Source organism: Frieseomelitta varia, unplaced genomic scaffold, assembly GCF_011392965.1.
Source record: "Frieseomelitta varia isolate USP_RPSP 00005682 unplaced genomic scaffold, Fvar_1.2 scaffold_208, whole genome shotgun sequence".
In the NCBI taxonomy this organism is placed as follows: Eukaryota; Metazoa; Arthropoda; class Insecta; order Hymenoptera; family Apidae; genus Frieseomelitta; species Frieseomelitta varia.
In genome coordinates this window covers 295943-314736 of record NW_025109839.1, presented here as the reverse complement: position 1 = coordinate 314736, position 18794 = coordinate 295943, and the positions used below count along the sequence as shown (strand labels likewise).

Sequence of the window (18794 nt, the reverse complement as noted above, 5' to 3'; positions counted from 1 at the left end):
TTTTTTTTTTTTTTTTTTTTTTTTCCCTCCCGACGCGGTTTCCGCGTCGTCGCAATGGGAAACGAAAAATTAGCAACGATCACTTTTTAATAACTTATTACAGTACTTTATTAAACTCGTTAAGTTCTTAGATTACTTAAATATACACCCTGCGGCGAATTTCAGTACATGTATTTCAATGTATTTCATCGAATAGTACGTGATGTCAATTTCGGCGCGCAATTATCGAAACTTTCGTAATTTCCTCGGCCCGATAATCAATCATCATGGTGTTCCGCAACGATAATCGATTATCGAAGCTTTATTGAATCGTACGTACTTGCTACCCTAAATATGTATACGTATTCATATTCGTATTTGATGTATGTGCTGTATTTCTCGAAATGAAACGTTTGTAAAAGCGGCAGTCTTTTCTACGCTATCGTACCATTGTATATACATATATTATGTGTATATATATATACATACATGCGCACGTCCAAACATACATACACACATACATACACGCATATGTAGATACATACATGCATACTATATATCTATATATACGTATATATACAATATATATATATATATACATACATATATATATATATACACACGTTTTCGTCACACGCACTACGTACTTTCATTGGCTTCTTAGTCTTCGTTTGTTTCCAATTTCTTTCGCTTTTCTTTATAATTCAATACTTTTTGAATTACCGACATCTTATTACCGCATTATTATTATTATGTTTTATGTCCCGAATCTATATTAGCCATTGTTACCATCATTCTCCATCGTTACGAACACGTGAGCGTTCGCTTCAGCATTCAAAACATTCACTCGCACGAACGACAAACTTTTTCTCATCTTTTTTTCTTTTTTACCAGAGGACGAAATTTCCTTGTTTTTTTCTTTTTCTTTTTCTCCTTTTTTTTTTTCTTTTTTTGTCCCGTTTACTCTTTTATATATCTAAATCAGGTTAGAAATTAGACACTGTTCGCGGTAAGCGGTATAACTAGACGATAGCGCGAGAGAAAGAGTTGGAGAGATGGACGTGATAAAATTGATCGTCAGAAAATAGTCGAGTACATGGTGATCCTGGTGTGAGGAAAAAATAACAGATACAAAAGAAAAAAAAAAAGAAGGAAGAGCGAGAGAAAAGAAAAAAACAAGATGAGGATTAAGCTGTAAGTTTAGTAGTTGACGACGAGTTGCGAATGAGATAATGGAGCCTCGGGGTGAAGAACGTACTCGTGGAAAAACGAGAGAAGACGGTAGAAGAAATAGTTTCGTATAATGTAAAACAGCATTCTTCGGTTTTCACAATGTTTTTTTTTTCTTTTTCTTTTTTTCGTAAGTTCGAGAGAGAACGTACGAGGATCAGGGCAAACACCGTATCAAATATCGTTAAGCAACTCTACTTTCGATTTCCGATCACTTGACCGTCCTCTGGCACGTGGGTAAATTCACCCTGAAGAATACATTTAATTCTATCAACGAGGCTAGTATCAGAAATACCGCGTACATACATAAACAGGCTCGGCCAACTTTTCTATCGAGCTGAAACTTGTTCGAAGCGAAAGCAATGTAGAGCAACATCAGTGTCGACAGCAGCGATATGGCACTGTACTCGAGCCCACCGGAATTTATACTAATATAATGTTTCCCTGGTTGCGTCGGCGAGAACGATGATTTGATTAGCCACGGCAGACCCAAGCACAGCAGTATGTCGAAAGTGTTTGATCCTATCGAGTTGCTAATACCCATCGAGCCGTGTCCTGATGTGAAATAAATCAATCGAGAGATTCAAAATAGAAACTCACCAATTGTTAATCGAAGAGCTCGGAAGCTCTATTCATTTTAATTTTTTTCAAAAACAACTTGTACTATGCAAATACTCTTTTTAGTATCAAAATCTTCAGTTAATGGAACGATTTAATCGTTACATTAGTATTATATTATATTATGTACTTTTGTTGATATTTTATATTATTATATTGTGTAATAAGCTCGTTTCCATTCCAAAGCAAAACCCATAAACGAATGGCAAGTTTATCTAAAATTTTCACACCTAATATTTTACTTTTATCCATGTCTTCTCTACGTTTTTATATTCAATTATGAAAACGAGCTCTTCACGTACGTTTGTTACGTTTGTATTATATATTGTATTATATGAAAGAAATGGAAATAAGTTGAATTAAATTAAAAATTAAAATTAAAATTAATCGTTACAATATTATCGGTAAAATGTTCCATTGATTGAAGGTTTTTGCAACAAAAGTTGTGTTTGTACATAAGTCATTTTTGATGGAATATCACTTACAGTGATGAGCTTTCGAACTTTTTAATTAATCTTTCGTTATTATCTCGACTAATTTTTCATATTCGTTTATCAACTTACCTTGCTTCGCCACTATTACGCTTGATACGGCCTCTGGAACGCTGGTACCAGCAGCCAGAAAAGTAATGCCCATCACGGAATCTGGTATTTTCAAAGTGTCCCCTGAAACGAAAATATAATCACGTTCTCGTTATTCTAATTTTTCTTTTTCTTCATTTCTTCATTTTTTTAATCTTGTTAAAGTTTTTTTTTTTTTTCTTTTCGGCTCGTTTTCATTACCAATTATAGTGATCATCCATGCGACCACGTAGCTCAACGATCCAATCCAAATGATGCACATAAGGAACGTTATTGGGAACCAATTTTTGAATCGTGGCTTCTCGCAGTCCGGGATGGTGCACATGAAGATCAAATGAATCGGCCACGTCAAAATCCATGCTGTTTTTCTTATCCATCCAGCCCGTGCCGGCCAAACCAATAATTCGTACTCGTAATCTGTACGACGTAAAAGAGATACGATGCTTTTATTTACTCTCTTTTTCTCGTTTTTTCTTTTTCAGTGCTATTCGTGCTTTAACTCTTTCGAGACTAGTGACCCACCGTGCGCCTCACGTAACAAAAAATAAAATACACAAAAGAGCGTTGACTCTTCTGGATAATCTTTTAATTAGTAGTCCTTTCTTTTTCTCTCTTTTTTCCTTTCTCCGATGTTATTCATGCTTTAACTCTTGCGAGATAAGCAACATAAAGAAATATCGACTTTTTTTTTAGATTGTCTTCTAATCTTGATGTCAGATCTCGAAAGAGTTAAAATATTCAGGCGGAAAATCTCCTTTGAAGAGAAAGTATTATAGTAAATGTTGTCAAGTGAAATTTCAATACTTACTAGGCTCGGGATTCTCTTCCTGAGTCTTTGTTCCTCCATTTTGTAATGGTACATCTATATGTTCAGCTTGTTCGCCGGTCGTTTGTACTTTATCGGATCTTGCCATGTGAATTTCCGTGCTGCCTTCTAAAGAGATAGCACTCTGTGTTACTTCTCGTTGATTAGCGATAGGAAATTAAAATTCTTTTTAAATGGACAAATATACAAGTATTTGGGACAAGCGTATGTAGGTTGCGCATAATATTGTAGATAAATCGATACATAATCATATTCAATGATAAATGCATTTATTGCACGGAAACTTAAATATGTGTGCATATATTATATATGTACATATATTAGGTTAACATTATTACACGTGATGCTTCTACATACACGTAACAAAACAAAGTAATTAAAACAAATCTATGATCCTCAATAAATTTAAACTTATCGCGATAAATTTAAATATATGTATTCATTTATATATATATTTAGTATCTTCTTACTTTTACAGACTCATGGTTATTGATTTTATTAATTTTTAATGGAATCTATCGATCCTTGGTCAAACTTGCCTTACAAATTAGCCAGTCGTTATGATGGTATCTGAGGTTTAAAAAAAAAAAAAAGAATGCGACATTTAGATCGTTATCGTTATTTGAATCTACTCCAGGAAATGTTTCATATTTGACCATTTTAACTAATAAAAACACTGACCATTTTAAATAATAAAAAAAAGGTGACGATCTTACCTGTCGCGTGTCGATGATCATCCGATAACGATCGATCAGCATTATGCGTACGGAATCGCGTGCATCGCTGAAACGATTTGTCCCAATACATGACGGCGATGTATACGATGTACAATAACACTAGCGTTAACGCTTCGTACCATTCTACTCGTTCGTCGTGTATGATACATATCAGAATGGCAACCGTAACGCCATAGGCGAGACAATCTCTGCTAACTGGCCACCAGTCCAGAGGAACTACCTGTATGTATGTATTTGATCAACCAATGTGGGCCATTTCAGTTGCGCAATTGATATCGATCGTTTTCTTAATCAAACGGAATCGAGTAACAAAAAAAAAAAAATATCTAATAAAAGAAAATTGCATAATATACTATTGATACTATTGTTTAATTCGCTTCATTCATGCTAGGTTCGTTATCAGGATGCGTGTCCATTTGAGAGTAAAATTATTGCGAGTTGCTCTCGAGAATATTTCTCGTAAATGAACACTGTGTTGAGAGTGACTATTCGAGAGAACTGTTGCAATTGTTTGAGAGTTGTCGCTTTTATACGGAAACAGAGTAATTGAACAGAGAACAGAGGAAATCTACCGTCGAAGAGTTATTTTCGAAATACGAAATGAATTTCGTATTCTGAGAGCTATGGCGAGGGAGCACTGCTGAAGGACCAGACGTCTGATTTAATGTGATAGGACAGAATTCTTTTATTTGAACCGAATCCTAAATTGGACGATAGTCTTTATTTATATACGTAAATTTTATTAACTTATGCAACATATATGTTGCTTAATATAGAAAGTCATAAGAAAGTAAATAACTATAGAATGACGATTTTTTTGTTTTGATGCCGACTGATGTGATTCTGATCGATCGATCGTTTAAAAAGGCTGTTTTTGAGCTAGAATCATAAAATATTGAGAAAGTAATGAGCAGCATGTTCTTTAGACTGACCTTTAGTCTGACAACGATTGAGTAGATTTTCTTAATATGCTGTTTAAATGTTTCTTTTCATTTTTTTTATAAATTGCAAAAGTTTTGAATAATAATTCTCAATTAAAATAGTGAAAAATAGACAATTATCCAATTGTCCAGTTTAAAGTGCCCGTGGCTCAAGTTTCCAAGAAATCAGTTTCCTAGATTGAACTATTGACTCTATATCGGAAATATCTTTTCGTAACCAGTGTCACATAGTGTTTTATTAGAATTTATGTATCATTTACAATACTGCAAACGTCCAAATCCAAAGTTTTTTTTCCACTCAGTGTCAGAGCTACTAACACGTTTCCCATTTATAGAAAACTTTCCCCCACTCTCGAGAACAACTACTGAAAGAAAATCTCAAACAAACGCGTCTTTATTAACAATGCGCAATAATTCGTGATAATAATAATTAATATAATTATATAACTTTTAAGAAAAGAAATATATATTTATAACTTGTAACAAGATTGTAATGTATGTTCTATATTTGGAAAAACATTAAAACAGCAATACTTCGCTATGGGTCTATTTAGATCCAACATCCATCCTAAAAACCATCTAACTGTTCGAGGGTTAGATGACCATAGAAACTTACCATTCCAGCACCAATACCGCAGCAAGCCGGTACCGCGAGAATATTGAATACAGCCGAGCCTACTATTGTTCCGACACCGATGTCACCTTCGGTGATGAACGTGCCGATCGCGTTTACGAACAGTTCCGGCGCCGACGTCGCCGCGGCCATAAAGGTTGCACCCGCCACGTCCTTGGACATCGAAAGTGCTGAAATTGAAATTTGAAAGCATTCAGAAGTCATCAAGAAATTTCACTTACTTTTCACTGCAAATAAACCAATCGATTTAGAAGCATCAAGAAATTTTAAATACTTCGTACTATGTTGGTGCGCATGAAATGCCATTTTTTAAATATAACCCCGATCGTGTAAAATATTCTACATTTAGGAGCAATTATATAGTATACTATGTACTATAAATAATATTATTATATTATATTTTCTCTATTAATGGTTCAATAATTTTACTCTTACAGTTTACTCTTGCCAATCCACATTATTCTCCTCTATAAGCGAAAAATCACAGTAGAAAGAAGAATCGGGGTTTATTATATGAATTCTAATTATACAAAATATAAACTATTTGTCCCACGACGAATTTATATAAATGGAGACGAAAATTTGCTAGTAGAAATTAAACTTTATTAGGAAATTAGGTTTTTAGAGAACAGTAACTGTGAAATAATTGCGAGATTTTCCTTACCGTGACATATTTTTTCCACAGCGGGAACGAAAAATTTGTCGCACACTACCGCTAACGCGATGAACAGATAAAGCGAAACGATTACGTGCACGACAACAGCTCCGCCCTGCCTCTGTTTCTCGTCGAAGAGATCGTGTGGAAAGTCTTCTATCGCTGGAGGTGTACAATTTATACCTGAAACATAACGATCATTCAGTCTCACGTGCTTAATCCTGAAAAACAAATGAATTTGTCTCTGGATACCGATAACAGCAATATATATTGTTATAATATAATTACTAAATTGCCAATGTTTACGCATTAGGGAATTTAATTTAAATTATGCGAAAATCCATAGAATTCTATATACAAACTTTAGCATCCGTTATAATATTTCAAGTTTTTACTTTTGTTCTATTCCTTTATTTGTAGGAATATGAATTTCCATAAATATCCACAGTTTAATAATTACTACCAAAATATGATTATGCATTCTTATGATTCATTCACTAAATATGATAAAAGGCACTCTATTTTGGACATTTTATATATTTTATAATTACTACGTGTAAAGCAGAAATAGTAAAAATGCCAAATATCGTATCGACAGAATTTTAAATTTTTTTCTTTTCTATTTTTCATTCTACTTTCACCTATATTTGTTATACCTAGGAGGGAAACGTATCACGTATTCGCGAGAAAGGAGAACAACATCACGTATCATAGAATTCTTGCTTGATCGGTCTATTATATTTCTCAACAAATTCCTTCGATCGTCAAAGACATACGGGATATGCGTATTCGGTGAATCGAATGCTTGCTTACATCCTATCGGTGTTCGATTTTCGTTCAGATCAATTACATAAGTTTCGACGACCTTGCATACTTGGATAGAAACGTTAAACGCACGCCTCATTCTGTGATTACGAGCCCAGATAATTGATTGCATTCGCTCTAGCAGCTACGATGATCTCAAATATAATCGGTTCACTGACCTTCGTTGTTCGCCTGTTGAATCTACTTCTCGCGGAAAAAATTTCTCGCCCAGAGGTAATTCAAATTCACTCGTGACGTAGACGTGATCTCACGTCGTGCGACATAACGAACGCCGTTTCAACGTTCTATTCGAAAACAAGTGCCACTCCTATTCTATTCTCTGTACGTGCAGCAGGCTCGAGCGTTATTTGAATGAAATATTTGGAAAATAATTATTTAAACCTTGAACTTTCGCAAACGATCTTTCTCGAAATTATTTGATCATTTCGATCATCTTATTTTATTTCAGCTGATCTTATTTGTAAAATGTACATAATTTCTCAAATAGCGTTTGATTCTAGTCTTCTCTTGGAATTATTTGAATAAATTAAACTGTTTGCAAATGATCTGTTCGATTTGACCGCAAATAAAATTATTTTCCTTATATTAGTTTTCAAACAAAAATAATGAATTAGAGATAGTTATACGTATCGTGGAGATCACAAAAGTATTTGATCAGCCATATAATCTGTTGGATCAATATTCGATGAAACCAGCTTTAATACTTGTTACGATGATTATTTATAAAACTCTCATTATTGTGTCAATGAAACACATGTAACTATGTTATATGTACCTATACATATGTACCTACACATATATAATTATACATACATGTGTACACATAATATATGAGCCATTTAATACAAAAGCGATGTAAGAGAAAAAAAAATAATAATGAGGAATAAAGTCAAAGCTCTGTAAAGAATCTTACACTCTTTTATCTAAGTTATTGTTCAACTATATTTCATGCTAGTTCTGCATTAAATAAAATGAAGATTAAACTTCCGAGAAATCGTTAAAACAAATAGACAAAGAACTTTTGCATTAAATGGTCCACGTACGTACAAATTTTCTATAAGTGTACAGATATCGAGATACTATCGAAATTTTAAATTGTTTTACGTAACATACTTTTCACGATAGATATGCAAATAGTTTTGCGAGCCACGCGATATTCGAATTCAATTTCAAAACTTTAAGCTTAATAATTTCGAAGGTGAAACGTAGATATACGATCTCCAGACACGCAAATAATTGCAACGAATGACACGATACAACGATTTTATCGTGGACACGTACTACTGTATTATAAATACTTAGCGCATTAACGTTGGGTATTTTTTCAATTGCCGAGTCATTTTAGAAAGTGCTAAACGAGATCTCTCGTTTCCTGACGTCAATGTGTTAAGTAGCCGTTGAAATTGAACTGGAACAGGTAAGAAACAACACACGAATCTTAATTTCAGTTCGTGTCAAAATTTATAAGGCGCTTGCTTGCTCGCGCTCGCGCAAGTTACTCGCGCGATGAAAACCATTCCCACGCGCACTCAAAGACAAATAACTCTTGGATATGGCAGAGCAGAAATGATCTACAATTGTTCCCTCGCGGCTCTTCAGCTTTATTAGTAATAGTTCAACTTTTACCACGACATTTATGTACGCACATGTAACGTAAATAGGCGAAAACGAGCACACGCACACGACACACATTTCTGCTCGAGGAGAAGTAGCAAAAATATCTTTTCGACTGAATTATTCTTACTTTTAACCTTTTTAATTTTAGTAAATGATTTTAGTAAATGTTTAATTTAAGATTGGGAATTTTTATGCAACCTATAGGAAAGTTTCAAATGCAAAATTGCACAGAACAAATGCACGTAATATGAAAAAATATATGCGATACTTATATACGGTACACACAATATAAAAATATGTATGAAAAAAATAATATTTGATACTTAAAACAATTTCTCATCGAGAAACGAATTCCTGTTTTTTTTAATTGTACTTTCAAAAACGTGATTTTGCATAAAAATTCGCGATCCACTAATAAATATCTCATTAAAACTTTTCGTTATGAATTGATCGTTTTCATTAGTTTATTGTTTAATTTTTTTTACAAACATTAATCGTTTATTAATAAACTATAGGCACAAATTCATATTTTTATGAAATCGTTTAAAAAATAGTAGCTAATTCACGAGTGCTAAACTTTGAATTTATATATTTTTATATTTTTGGTGTACTCTATGTACTTTTGTAAATTTTCTTAAATTTCCCATAAACACCCGCAGTTTATTTATTAAACTTTGATTTTGGCCCTCCTATTTGACAATTAATTTGATATTAACTTGATATCGTTGTTTTATAAAGCTTCACTTGTAAAATCGTTGTTCCATGCCATGTTCCAAGTAAAATGGAATGAGCAAAAGCAAATTAAAAAAAAGTCTCTGATACTTCCTCTCGTCAGTTGTCGAAAGTTTCATTAAAACACGTGATGTGCACGCGTGGGTGGTTATAGTATTTCGTAACAATCGCTGTATAACAAAAGAAACAACGTTTTGTTTTCGTACAGATATTCTCTACGCGTATTCCTACCTTCGTCTGTGGAGCTATTCATCGTCAGTCATACATATTTTCCACGTGATTCTCTCTCACCCCATTTTCACGTCTTTGTCGTTAAACGTTTCTCCCCGTTGTATACATCTGTGTCTGTACAAGTTTATGTATATAGATATAGTAAGAAGCACAACTGAACGAATAACAAAGAAAAATTGTAGATTTTAAACTATTATAACTTCAATAAGTTAATATTTTCAGAAATGTAATTAAAAATGCGGAATCTGGGCAGAAAATTATTTTACAATCAAATAGTTTTCGTAGGAAGCTATTGTACTTTGGTTTCATATATCTTATCATACTGTGTGTATTCTGTGCAATTTTGCACTTTAAAATCTTCTGTAAATGAATAAAAATCCGCAGTATAGATGTAACTATCTATCTGGTTTTATTCTGAAGCGTAAAACCTCTACTTTACAGTAGAGATAGGAAAGTAAGAATACTTTTATTTTCGAAAAACGACTTTAAAAACATTGAAATTTTTTTTTTTCATGACTAGATCATCACGATCTTAAAGATTGAATTTTTCTCTGTATAGTGATCCCTTAAAACTTATCATTTTATTAAATTTTGAACATTAGGATTAAACGACAAAAGTTCAAGAAATCTGTCTTAACATTTCTAATTCTGACGTTCAAAATTGAATAAAACGGTGAAGAGAAATCATGCAGTAAATTAAAAAAAAAAAAAACTGTCGTAAAAGGAAAATCTGAATCTTCAAGATCGTAATGCATTCAGTCATGGAAAAAATTTCTAGTCACGGAAAATATCTGTATGAAGTCAGGACAAAAGTAAAGGCCTCGCGCCTTAAAATGAGACCCAGTAGTACGATTTTCTTTAACTAAAGAAAGTTATAACAGCTAAAACATTGACAAGTTTTCATCATTATTTGTCCGATTATGCTCCTTACTGTATACGTATTTACGTTCTACAAAAAGATTTACGTCGATCAAGTGGGAAACAAGTTAAATTCGACAAAGATGCCCCCCCCCCCCTTCCCCTCGTCGTTTGCGTACACGCGTGGAACGAAAAATCCTTTCTACATTCAAATGAACAACTTTGTTTCTTCACCTTCGTTCTTAGATCTTGATAATTCTTCTCCTATGACTTGTTACAACCGACGTAATGAAGCAAACGATGCACGTATTGGTGTCTTGTACAGGTTACACAGCTGTATAGTTGATGTGACTTCCTACCGATTAAGCAACCTAAAGAAGTTAAATTGCTCTCATTCAAGTTGGCAGAGGAGATGCCATTCATGTCTAATGTACGTCGTATAAACTAGATATAACGTGGCTCGACCATTCGGTGTCGAACGGTTTCGTCTCGTTGGAAACAAACGATGACCATCGGCTTGACCGCCGATCATTAAACGTTGATTCTCAATTAGCAGTTTGTCGATTTTTTTTCTTTCGTTGTTGCAGGTTGCAGCGTCTTTTAGAAAAGCTCAGAAGCTTTGTTGTCCTTTTTTTCTGTTTTTTTTTTTTTTTTTTTTTTTTTTTTTGTTTTTGTTTTCTGTATTTCGATCGTCGACGAGACTTATCGTGTGCAATATATAGTACGAAGTTCTCCATTTCTGTTTCTACGCTCTACTCGGTCTTCCCTCTTCTGCATTTTTCTTTGTATTTCGACAGAGTTCCGTTGGTTATTTGTCCCGTGCGAACTTTCTCTATTTGCATCGAATTCTGAATATTTCAATATCTGTCCAAAATAAAAATTTTAACCATCTGTGGTCGGTTTATTACAGAAAGGCGTTTTTATCGTTTGGTTAGAAACAGGACGTTTCTAAAGATCTCAATCCTAAATACGACGTTACATACGCATTATTGCTCATCTTTTCATCTCAAATTAATTAATTAAACAGATGCGCCGATTCGTTTTACGATCTCTCGATAAAAATTGTGATACCAACGTTTCTCGTAATTATACTTAAATTAAAAAAAAAAAAAAAATAACGATAATTGATCAATACGAGGACAAATAACAACAATGATAAATTAACGTACGAAGCATCAATGTGACAATACAACTCGATGTGACATTCGTTGCGTGCAACAAATCGACTGCGGGTGTGAATTCGAGCAAGTTTCGTTATCACTTACGGCAACACAAACGAAATTTTCCGACACGGATCGTTAGATCCGATGAGTTAACAAATTTTCTAAACGAGGTTTCAACTCGCATATTGGAGAACGACATGCAATGTGACACTAACAATAAGGTGAAATAAAAATAGGCAAAGGAAGTAAGAAGAAAGGAAACCGATAGAGAATACGAGAGAGAAAGGGAGAGAAAGAGAAAGAGAGGCACAAAGGGGGGGAACAAGACAAACAGAAAAGGAAGGGGGTGGTCAGGCAAACGAAAGAGAGCAAAGAACGAGATCCAGTTCGTTGAGATCGATCAGATGGAAATTTTCTAAATTCTCCAACGAACGCGTCTCTGGGGACTGCACAGGATCCTCTTGTCGAAATAAAAATCACAAAACTCTTACGATTTACGAATTGAGTAAGAGTAAACGAATATTTGATGAAATTCTCTCGTATGAACGAACGTTCTTTGATAAAGCGCCCCTCTGTCCATTATCATTTTCGACCAATGCAACGTGCCGTTCTGTTCGCGTAGTCCTTTATACCGTTCATCGTGAACTAAATCACAAGCATTGTTGCTCGATACGCAGCACCGCACGACACACCTGTACGTTTAAGTTGAATTCGGTTGTTTGAAATGCACCAAACATTCGTAACGATTCTCTCTGTTCTCGATTCGCTAACCGATCCTTGGCATCTCATCGTCCATCTTCCATCTCCCTCATGCCTCGCTTGTTCCTCAAATTTTTTTTCACCCCATGCTCATTCTCTCTTTCATCTTGCTTTCCCTTATGACGTATATTCTTCTGCTCTTTCCTCTGTTGTTATTGCTGCTGCTAATGCTGATGCTAGCCATCCTGCTGTCCCTCCACTTCCTTCTCTTTCTCCTCCTTCTCCTCGTCTTCCTCCACCTCCTCCTGCTTCTTCTCTTCCTACCGTCTCCTCCACCTTGTTCGATATTTTAATTTCGATTTTTCTCTTTTTTTTTCCTTTTTTTTTTTTTAAATACTCCGTTCCGTTCTATCTTTCACCATCGTCGAAACACCATCCCCCCCCCCCCATTTCACCCCTAACCATTGTTACATCAGATCGAACTCGTTTTACTCGTGGGAAAGCATCGATAACCGATAATATTCAAAATAATATTTGAACGAACCTCCTCCTAAGTCAGACGTATCCATGTTGTCAATCCCGTCGTCACACATATACTACATTAACAACTACTCCGAAGTCCGGCAGCGTTTGTTGGAATCGCCCCTCCCTCGAACTCTTCTCTTCTCATCTCTCGCGCATCGCGCCCGCTGAATCGTGCCGCGGTCAAAATGCGAAATCGTCATCGCGCTAATCGCCGTTATGGCTTCCTTGAAAATTGAACGTGTCGTGCCGTACATATTTCGTGAAATAACACTGATAAACAGGTGGTCGTCCAGATTTTCTATGCAAGTTCACATTTCGGGAAATATGATTGGAAGAATAGAAGCTCGATGGGAAATTGTTTCACGCACCAAATATTGTAAAAAAAACACTATACATTGGATGTTTATCGGAAAGTAAAGAGTCAGATGACAAAACGTTAGAATTTGTTGAATTTTCGTGGTTTAATCCCTCAAAGTTCAATGACAGAGCGAAGAAATATTGCACAGCAAGTTTTTAAGAGGTCGCTGTAAAGGGAAAACTGTAATTTTCAAGACCGTGGTGGATTTAGTCACAAAAAATATTTTTTAGCGTTCTTGCAGATGTTTGAATTTTTACAATTTTTTTAATAGAAAAGAATACTTTTCCCTTTCGCTACTTGATGTTGAGGTATCTTTGGAAAAAACGAATTCAAGGCAGTCAAAGTACGCTTTAAAATGAATTCAAATAGATTGTCACATGATTCTTTTTTTTAACGTTACAACAATTTAAAGTATCGACTTTATTAAATTTTCATTAAAATTAGTTCTAATGCAAAATTTACTTACAGAAACAATAAATTTATATCTGTCAGAATACTGATGATAACACTGGTCTAAATTACATAATCGAGTATTTTACATTACTTATTCCTTTCGATTTAATTATCCTACAGATATTATACATGCTTACACAGATACTGATTCTACTGCCATTGATTATTTTTCAAATAATTACGATAACGCGGAAAACAATACATGCGAATGTATCAGTCAAAGAAAGATTTTATTTAACTTTTTAACTTTCTAGTGAACATTATTACGAGACACGATGCTATGGTACAAGTACTTTACACGTTAAAAGTGTAAAATCGTTCTCTTTGTGTGATGTAGCGCAAAGAGAAAAGTTAACATTGACCAACGTGTGATTTCATTAAAAAAGTGGACAAATAGATGGAAATGGAAAAACGAACAGAAAAACAGATTAATTCATGCCCCTTTGTTTTAACCAAGGTTGAGCAAATGTCACTTGAAATTCATTTTTACTAATTTATTATTTCTATTTGAAAAATAAAATTATACTCTGACCAAATGAAGTGAGTAAATAATTTCTTATTTCATGAATCAATCCGTTAAAGTAAAGTGACGAATAATCCCAATAGGAGGTAAGGTTTGTACCCTAGAAAATATTTGTAGAAACAAATGCAAAGTACCTTAATAAAATAAAAAATTATTTATTGATTAGAAAATTATTAATAGAAAATGAAATAAAAAATTATTAATAAACTAAGGAATTATTAATACAAAATGAGACAGAAAATTACTAATGACATAAGAAATCATTTACTTGTTTAAATAAACCAACATCGAGACAATATATTTCCAAATATTTCGTTCAAATAATCCTCAAGTCTGGCTAAAACTCCTGTAAGTACATGCGTATGAACGCGAATATATCACACAACAAATAATCGATTACAAATCAATTATATTACATCAACATTACACGTACGAGGATTCATAGTAGCGCAGTAATCGTATACCTAATATAAGTTTACGGTGTACGTCATACGCAGAACCATTATCGATAAACATGTGATTGACAATTACAGTGTTCTCGTAGCAGGAACACTCCTGTTGTTGGATTATCAGTAAAGGGATGTCTTCATTCGCTTTGTATAATATCTTATCTGTTAAAACCGATAATGCTCGTAAACGAAAAACATCGATGCGGTCTGCGTTCGACTGCGAATCAAAATTAGTATCACGCGGAACGGCAAGTCGTATCGTTGAACTCCTCGCCGATACCTGAAAACTTCTCGCCAATTACACGAAATAGCGGCTTCTCGCGATGGCGCAAAAATACAGACGAACGATCGGCTACAAAATACTCTGTATGATCGTCGTTCCGTCAATGTACTTGATTTTTGTTAATACGTTAGCAATATTTCTATCGAACAATCCAGCAAGCGCAGCGAGTAGCGCTACGGACACGCGTAAGTCTCGTTTTCTCTCAATTCTCCCCCTATTTTCAACATCTTTTCCTTTTACTGTTTTTCCTTCTTTTTTTCTTCGTCTTTTTCTTCTTCCTCTTCTTTTTTTTTTTTTTTTGTTTTTTATATGTGATTTATGTCAAGGAACTTATATCGTATCGTAACTTGCAACCTGTAAAGAAACGTCATGATTCTGTAAGCATTTCTCTGTCACTGCGACACGAACGATTAGCTGCATCCTCTTAAGGAGTAAACGAACAACTAATAACGAGCGATAAGTAATAAAGGGGCAATTACGATTAGACATTCGACGAATACAATGTCGTGTACGCGGATGCATGCGGCTACGTCGAGCGAAAAAAGATGGACGAGATATCGAGATACTAAAATTTAGAATGAATCATTACGTAATACGTTCGCTCTATCGATATCATCTATAATCTACACGATAGCTTACATGTACATGTGTATATAAAATTTTCAATTCGCATTTGTCCTCGTTACGTTTCATTTCTAACACAATGCGATATTTTCGTTATCACTACATGTGTAATTGCTGTTTTTTGCTAGCACTCTGTTAAGAGTACATATATAATCTCTCCCTCCCTTTTTTTATTTTTTAGAACTTCGCAGATTATTGCAAATCGGACCAGCCGGAAAAAATGAAGCAGACAACTGTACTCCTCCGGCGATCAAAGAGTTTCCATCGGATGGCCTTACTCGTCAACAAAGACAATCGGGGCTTATAGCTGTACATTTTGTAATAGCGATTTACATGTTCCTGTTACTCGCTATTGTTTGCGACGATTATTTCGTGCCAGCGATTAAAAAAATTTGCGAACGTAAGTTTCAGCAATTCTCGTTTTCGTTTCGAAAGAAAGGGAAACTATCGAGATTCAATTATTCTTTTCCACTTGTGATTGAACTGCGGATTTTTGCGCATTTATGGGAAAAATAAAAATTGCAGAAATATCCAATATATCTAAATCTATTTACGATAATACGATAATAGACGAAACAAATTTCTATTCAAGTTTTGTTGAGAAATAACTTAATTATTGATTATTTTTATCCTTTTAATTAGACTACTAGAATCTTTATGCATTTATGGGATAGTGTAAGTTGCGAAGAAACACACAGTAAAGTATTAAAGTATAAAGTGAAATAGACTATAATTTATTATGATAGATAGTAGATAAAACAAACTTTTATTCTTTATTCGTTTCTTTGCTTATATTCCTAAAAATTTGAAAACGCATGAAAATCCACAGTCAATCTAATTAAAAGAAAATTTTCATGTGGCCGATGTAGTATGAATCATTCAGAAGCCACGTTGATTAACTTCATAAATTGAACAAATGAACTCGCAAAAGTAAGTTATTTGAGCGCGTTTATGTAATAAAGATATTGATAAACAATGGAATCGATCAATCCGGCGTCCGAGAGACTTTTATAATTATCACCTGTATTTGATTTTCAGAGATCAACGTGACGGAGGATGTCGCGGGGGCAACAATTATGGCAACAGCCAGCTCTAGTCCAGAATTGTTCATCAATATTGTAGGTACTTTTGTCACGGAAGGGGATTTGGGAGTCGGCACGATCGTTGGTTCTGCCGTTTTCAATATATTGGCCGTCCCTGCTTGTTGTGGTTTATTTGCAAATCAGGTTCGAATCACTTTCTCACGATCTGATACAAACGAAACGCGTTATCGACAGATATCGAAATTAGGATCAAGCATGTGAGAGAGAAAGAGACAGAAACAGACAAATAAAATAAATGTTTTTGAGCAGGTATTAAATCTAGAAATATGGCCAGTAACGCGAGACACTATCGCGTATGCAATCACAGTACTTCTACTAATTTTAACTTTACGAGACGGCCGTATCGAATGGTACGAAGGAATGATTCTCGTTTTGTCGTACGTGCTGTATATCTTCGGTAAGTTTGTGAATGAAATCAATGGCCCATTGCTAATTCGATCATCTCTTGATTAATAACTGACAGGGTTTTTCAATTTTAAATTAAAAAACTAAACAATGTAAAATACAGAAATTGATTTCAAATTATATATGTACATAATTAATACATATATAATAATTATGTATAACTAATATGTAATTATTGTATATAGAACAATTATGTTGACACTATTCACTGTGCTCTGTTTTATGAATTTTGTCTTTAGTATCATTGTGTCAACATTAATACAATTAATTAATGACATTAATATAATATATATATTATAAAATTAATATTATTAAAACTATGTGGAATATTTTCGTATATTAATTTATATGTTCAATTTACATTTATACAATATTTTCAAAATTAAAAATATTTCATTTCATCTTTACAAAATCTACAATACTTTATTGTCTTATAATTTCCACACAGAGATATTTTTGTCTTTGATCGTAAGTAAGACCTAAATTTTTATCGTTTCAGTAATGTGTTTTGATCGAAAGATACATCGATTCTTTCAATGTGCAACAAGAACAAGAAAAAAGTACAAGAACCTTTCCGAATCAAGTCCCCTACTTTCTAATGGTATTGTTCATAACGATTAATTTTTTTAATTCAATTCTCTGAATCATGCGTCGTTGAGTTTCATTTAAAAATACGTCATCCGTTTGTTCTGTCAGACTTGGTTAAAAACACGGACATTATCTTTTTGGAGTCGAACGATGAAAATGAATCGTGTAAGTAATATGGATTATGCGAAACATATGTACCAGGGTTGGGCAAATTTGACACGAGATAAAAATAAAATGATAACAATTTGAAATAATGAATCACTTCCATTAATTTATTCTTTTATTAATAACAAGCTCTCCCTTGTGGCCAAATCAGTTAAATCGCTTGAAAATTAGTTTTTTATTTGAATGAATTCATTGAAATAAAATGACAAGTCCAGAAGAAACTGAAGAATAAACTTATACGCTAGTTGAGAAATTATAATCAAATAATTTCGAAAAAAAAATCATTTACTTGTTCAAATAAATTAACGTAAGATTACTACAAAGTAATATCGAGTCAAATAAAATGATGTATTATTGAAATAATTATTTTTCAAACATTTTATTCAAATAATGCCCAAACTTGGTATAAGCATTTTTTTTTAAGTTTTATTTATTTTTAATTAAATTGTATCGTTCTAGATGATATCGTAAACATGACAAAATGGCCAGATTCGAAGTGGGAACGAATTTGGTGGTTGCTTACATGGCCTATAAACTTTGCGCTCCTCATCACGATTCCTGATTGTAGAAGAGACACACTGAAATCTTGGTATCCTCTTACTTTCATTATGTGTATAATATGGATAGCAACTACTTCGTATATAGTTGGATGGGTCATCACTGTAATTGGTACGTATCTTTGCAACAATCGCTATACTTATTTTAATCTGGCTATCGATTTAAGATGATTCTAAGTAAAATAACGATATACGCGATATAACAAATACTGAACGAAACCAAGCATTACACGAAAGTGATACAATTAGAAAAAAAATATGATTTTCGAATTATTATGAGAACGTTACTCTTTGATTTATCATGAAAATCTTATTCATTTATCTCCATAATTTGATCCGTAGGGAGCAATTGCATTACTCTTCCTGATTCATGTGACACTGTGCTATATTTTATAACAGAAATAAATTTCGGGTTTTATTCGAAATAAAATAAAA

General features: G+C 33.7%; 2 protein-coding genes across 4 annotated transcripts in view; one reads left to right on the top strand and one right to left on the bottom strand.

Annotated features, from left to right (window-relative positions):
• LOC122527064 (sodium/potassium/calcium exchanger 4-like) overlaps nt 1-18794 on the top strand; it is a 48635-nt gene that overhangs the window by 27045 nt on the left and 2796 nt on the right. The window contains exons 1-7 of one of the 2 annotated variants that reach the window (XM_043650881.1): nt 14800-15102; nt 15723-15941; nt 16580-16767; nt 16894-17041; nt 17549-17650; nt 17746-17802; nt 18262-18471. In XM_043650881.1, the coding sequence (XP_043506816.1) occupies nt 14958-15102; nt 15723-15941; nt 16580-16767; nt 16894-17041; nt 17549-17650; nt 17746-17802; nt 18262-18471 (1069 nt within the window). In that variant the 5' untranslated portion in view covers nt 14800-14957. Of the gene's footprint in view, nt 1-14799; nt 15103-15722; nt 15942-16579; nt 16768-16893; nt 17042-17548; nt 17651-17745; nt 17803-18261; nt 18472-18794 lie in introns of those variants that run through there. The other variant, XM_043650882.1, reaches the window with a different exon arrangement.
• Nucleotides 1326-13051, bottom strand: LOC122527066 (sodium/potassium/calcium exchanger 4). 2 transcript variants are annotated; one of them, XM_043650885.1, is made up of 8 exons: nt 12871-13051; nt 6211-6384; nt 5529-5716; nt 3951-4191; nt 3217-3342; nt 2610-2825; nt 2391-2492; nt 1326-1764 (listed from the first exon to the last, which is right to left on the bottom strand). In XM_043650885.1, exons 1-8 carry the CDS (start codon nt 12917-12919, stop codon nt 1421-1423), a joined length of 1440 nt encoding a protein of 479 aa, XP_043506820.1. In that variant the 5' UTR covers nt 12920-13051; the 3' UTR covers nt 1326-1420. The 2 variants fall into 2 exon arrangements, with proteins under 2 accessions (XP_043506820.1, XP_043506821.1); XM_043650886.1 differs by lacking the exon at nt 12871-13051 and adding an exon at nt 7185-7368.

Coding starts and splice junctions, on each gene's coding strand:
- LOC122527066 (XM_043650885.1), bottom strand. CDS start 12,919: ATGTGTGACGACGGGATTGACAACATGGATACGTCTGACTTAGGAGGA. Junction 6,385..12,870: donor TACGTCTGACTTAGGAGGAG/GTTCGTTCAAAT, acceptor GTTATGTTTCAG/GTATAAATTGTACACCTCCA. Junction 3,343..3,950: donor TGATCATCGACACGCGACAG/GTAAGATCGTCA, acceptor CTATCTCTTTAG/AAGGCAGCACGGAAATTCAC.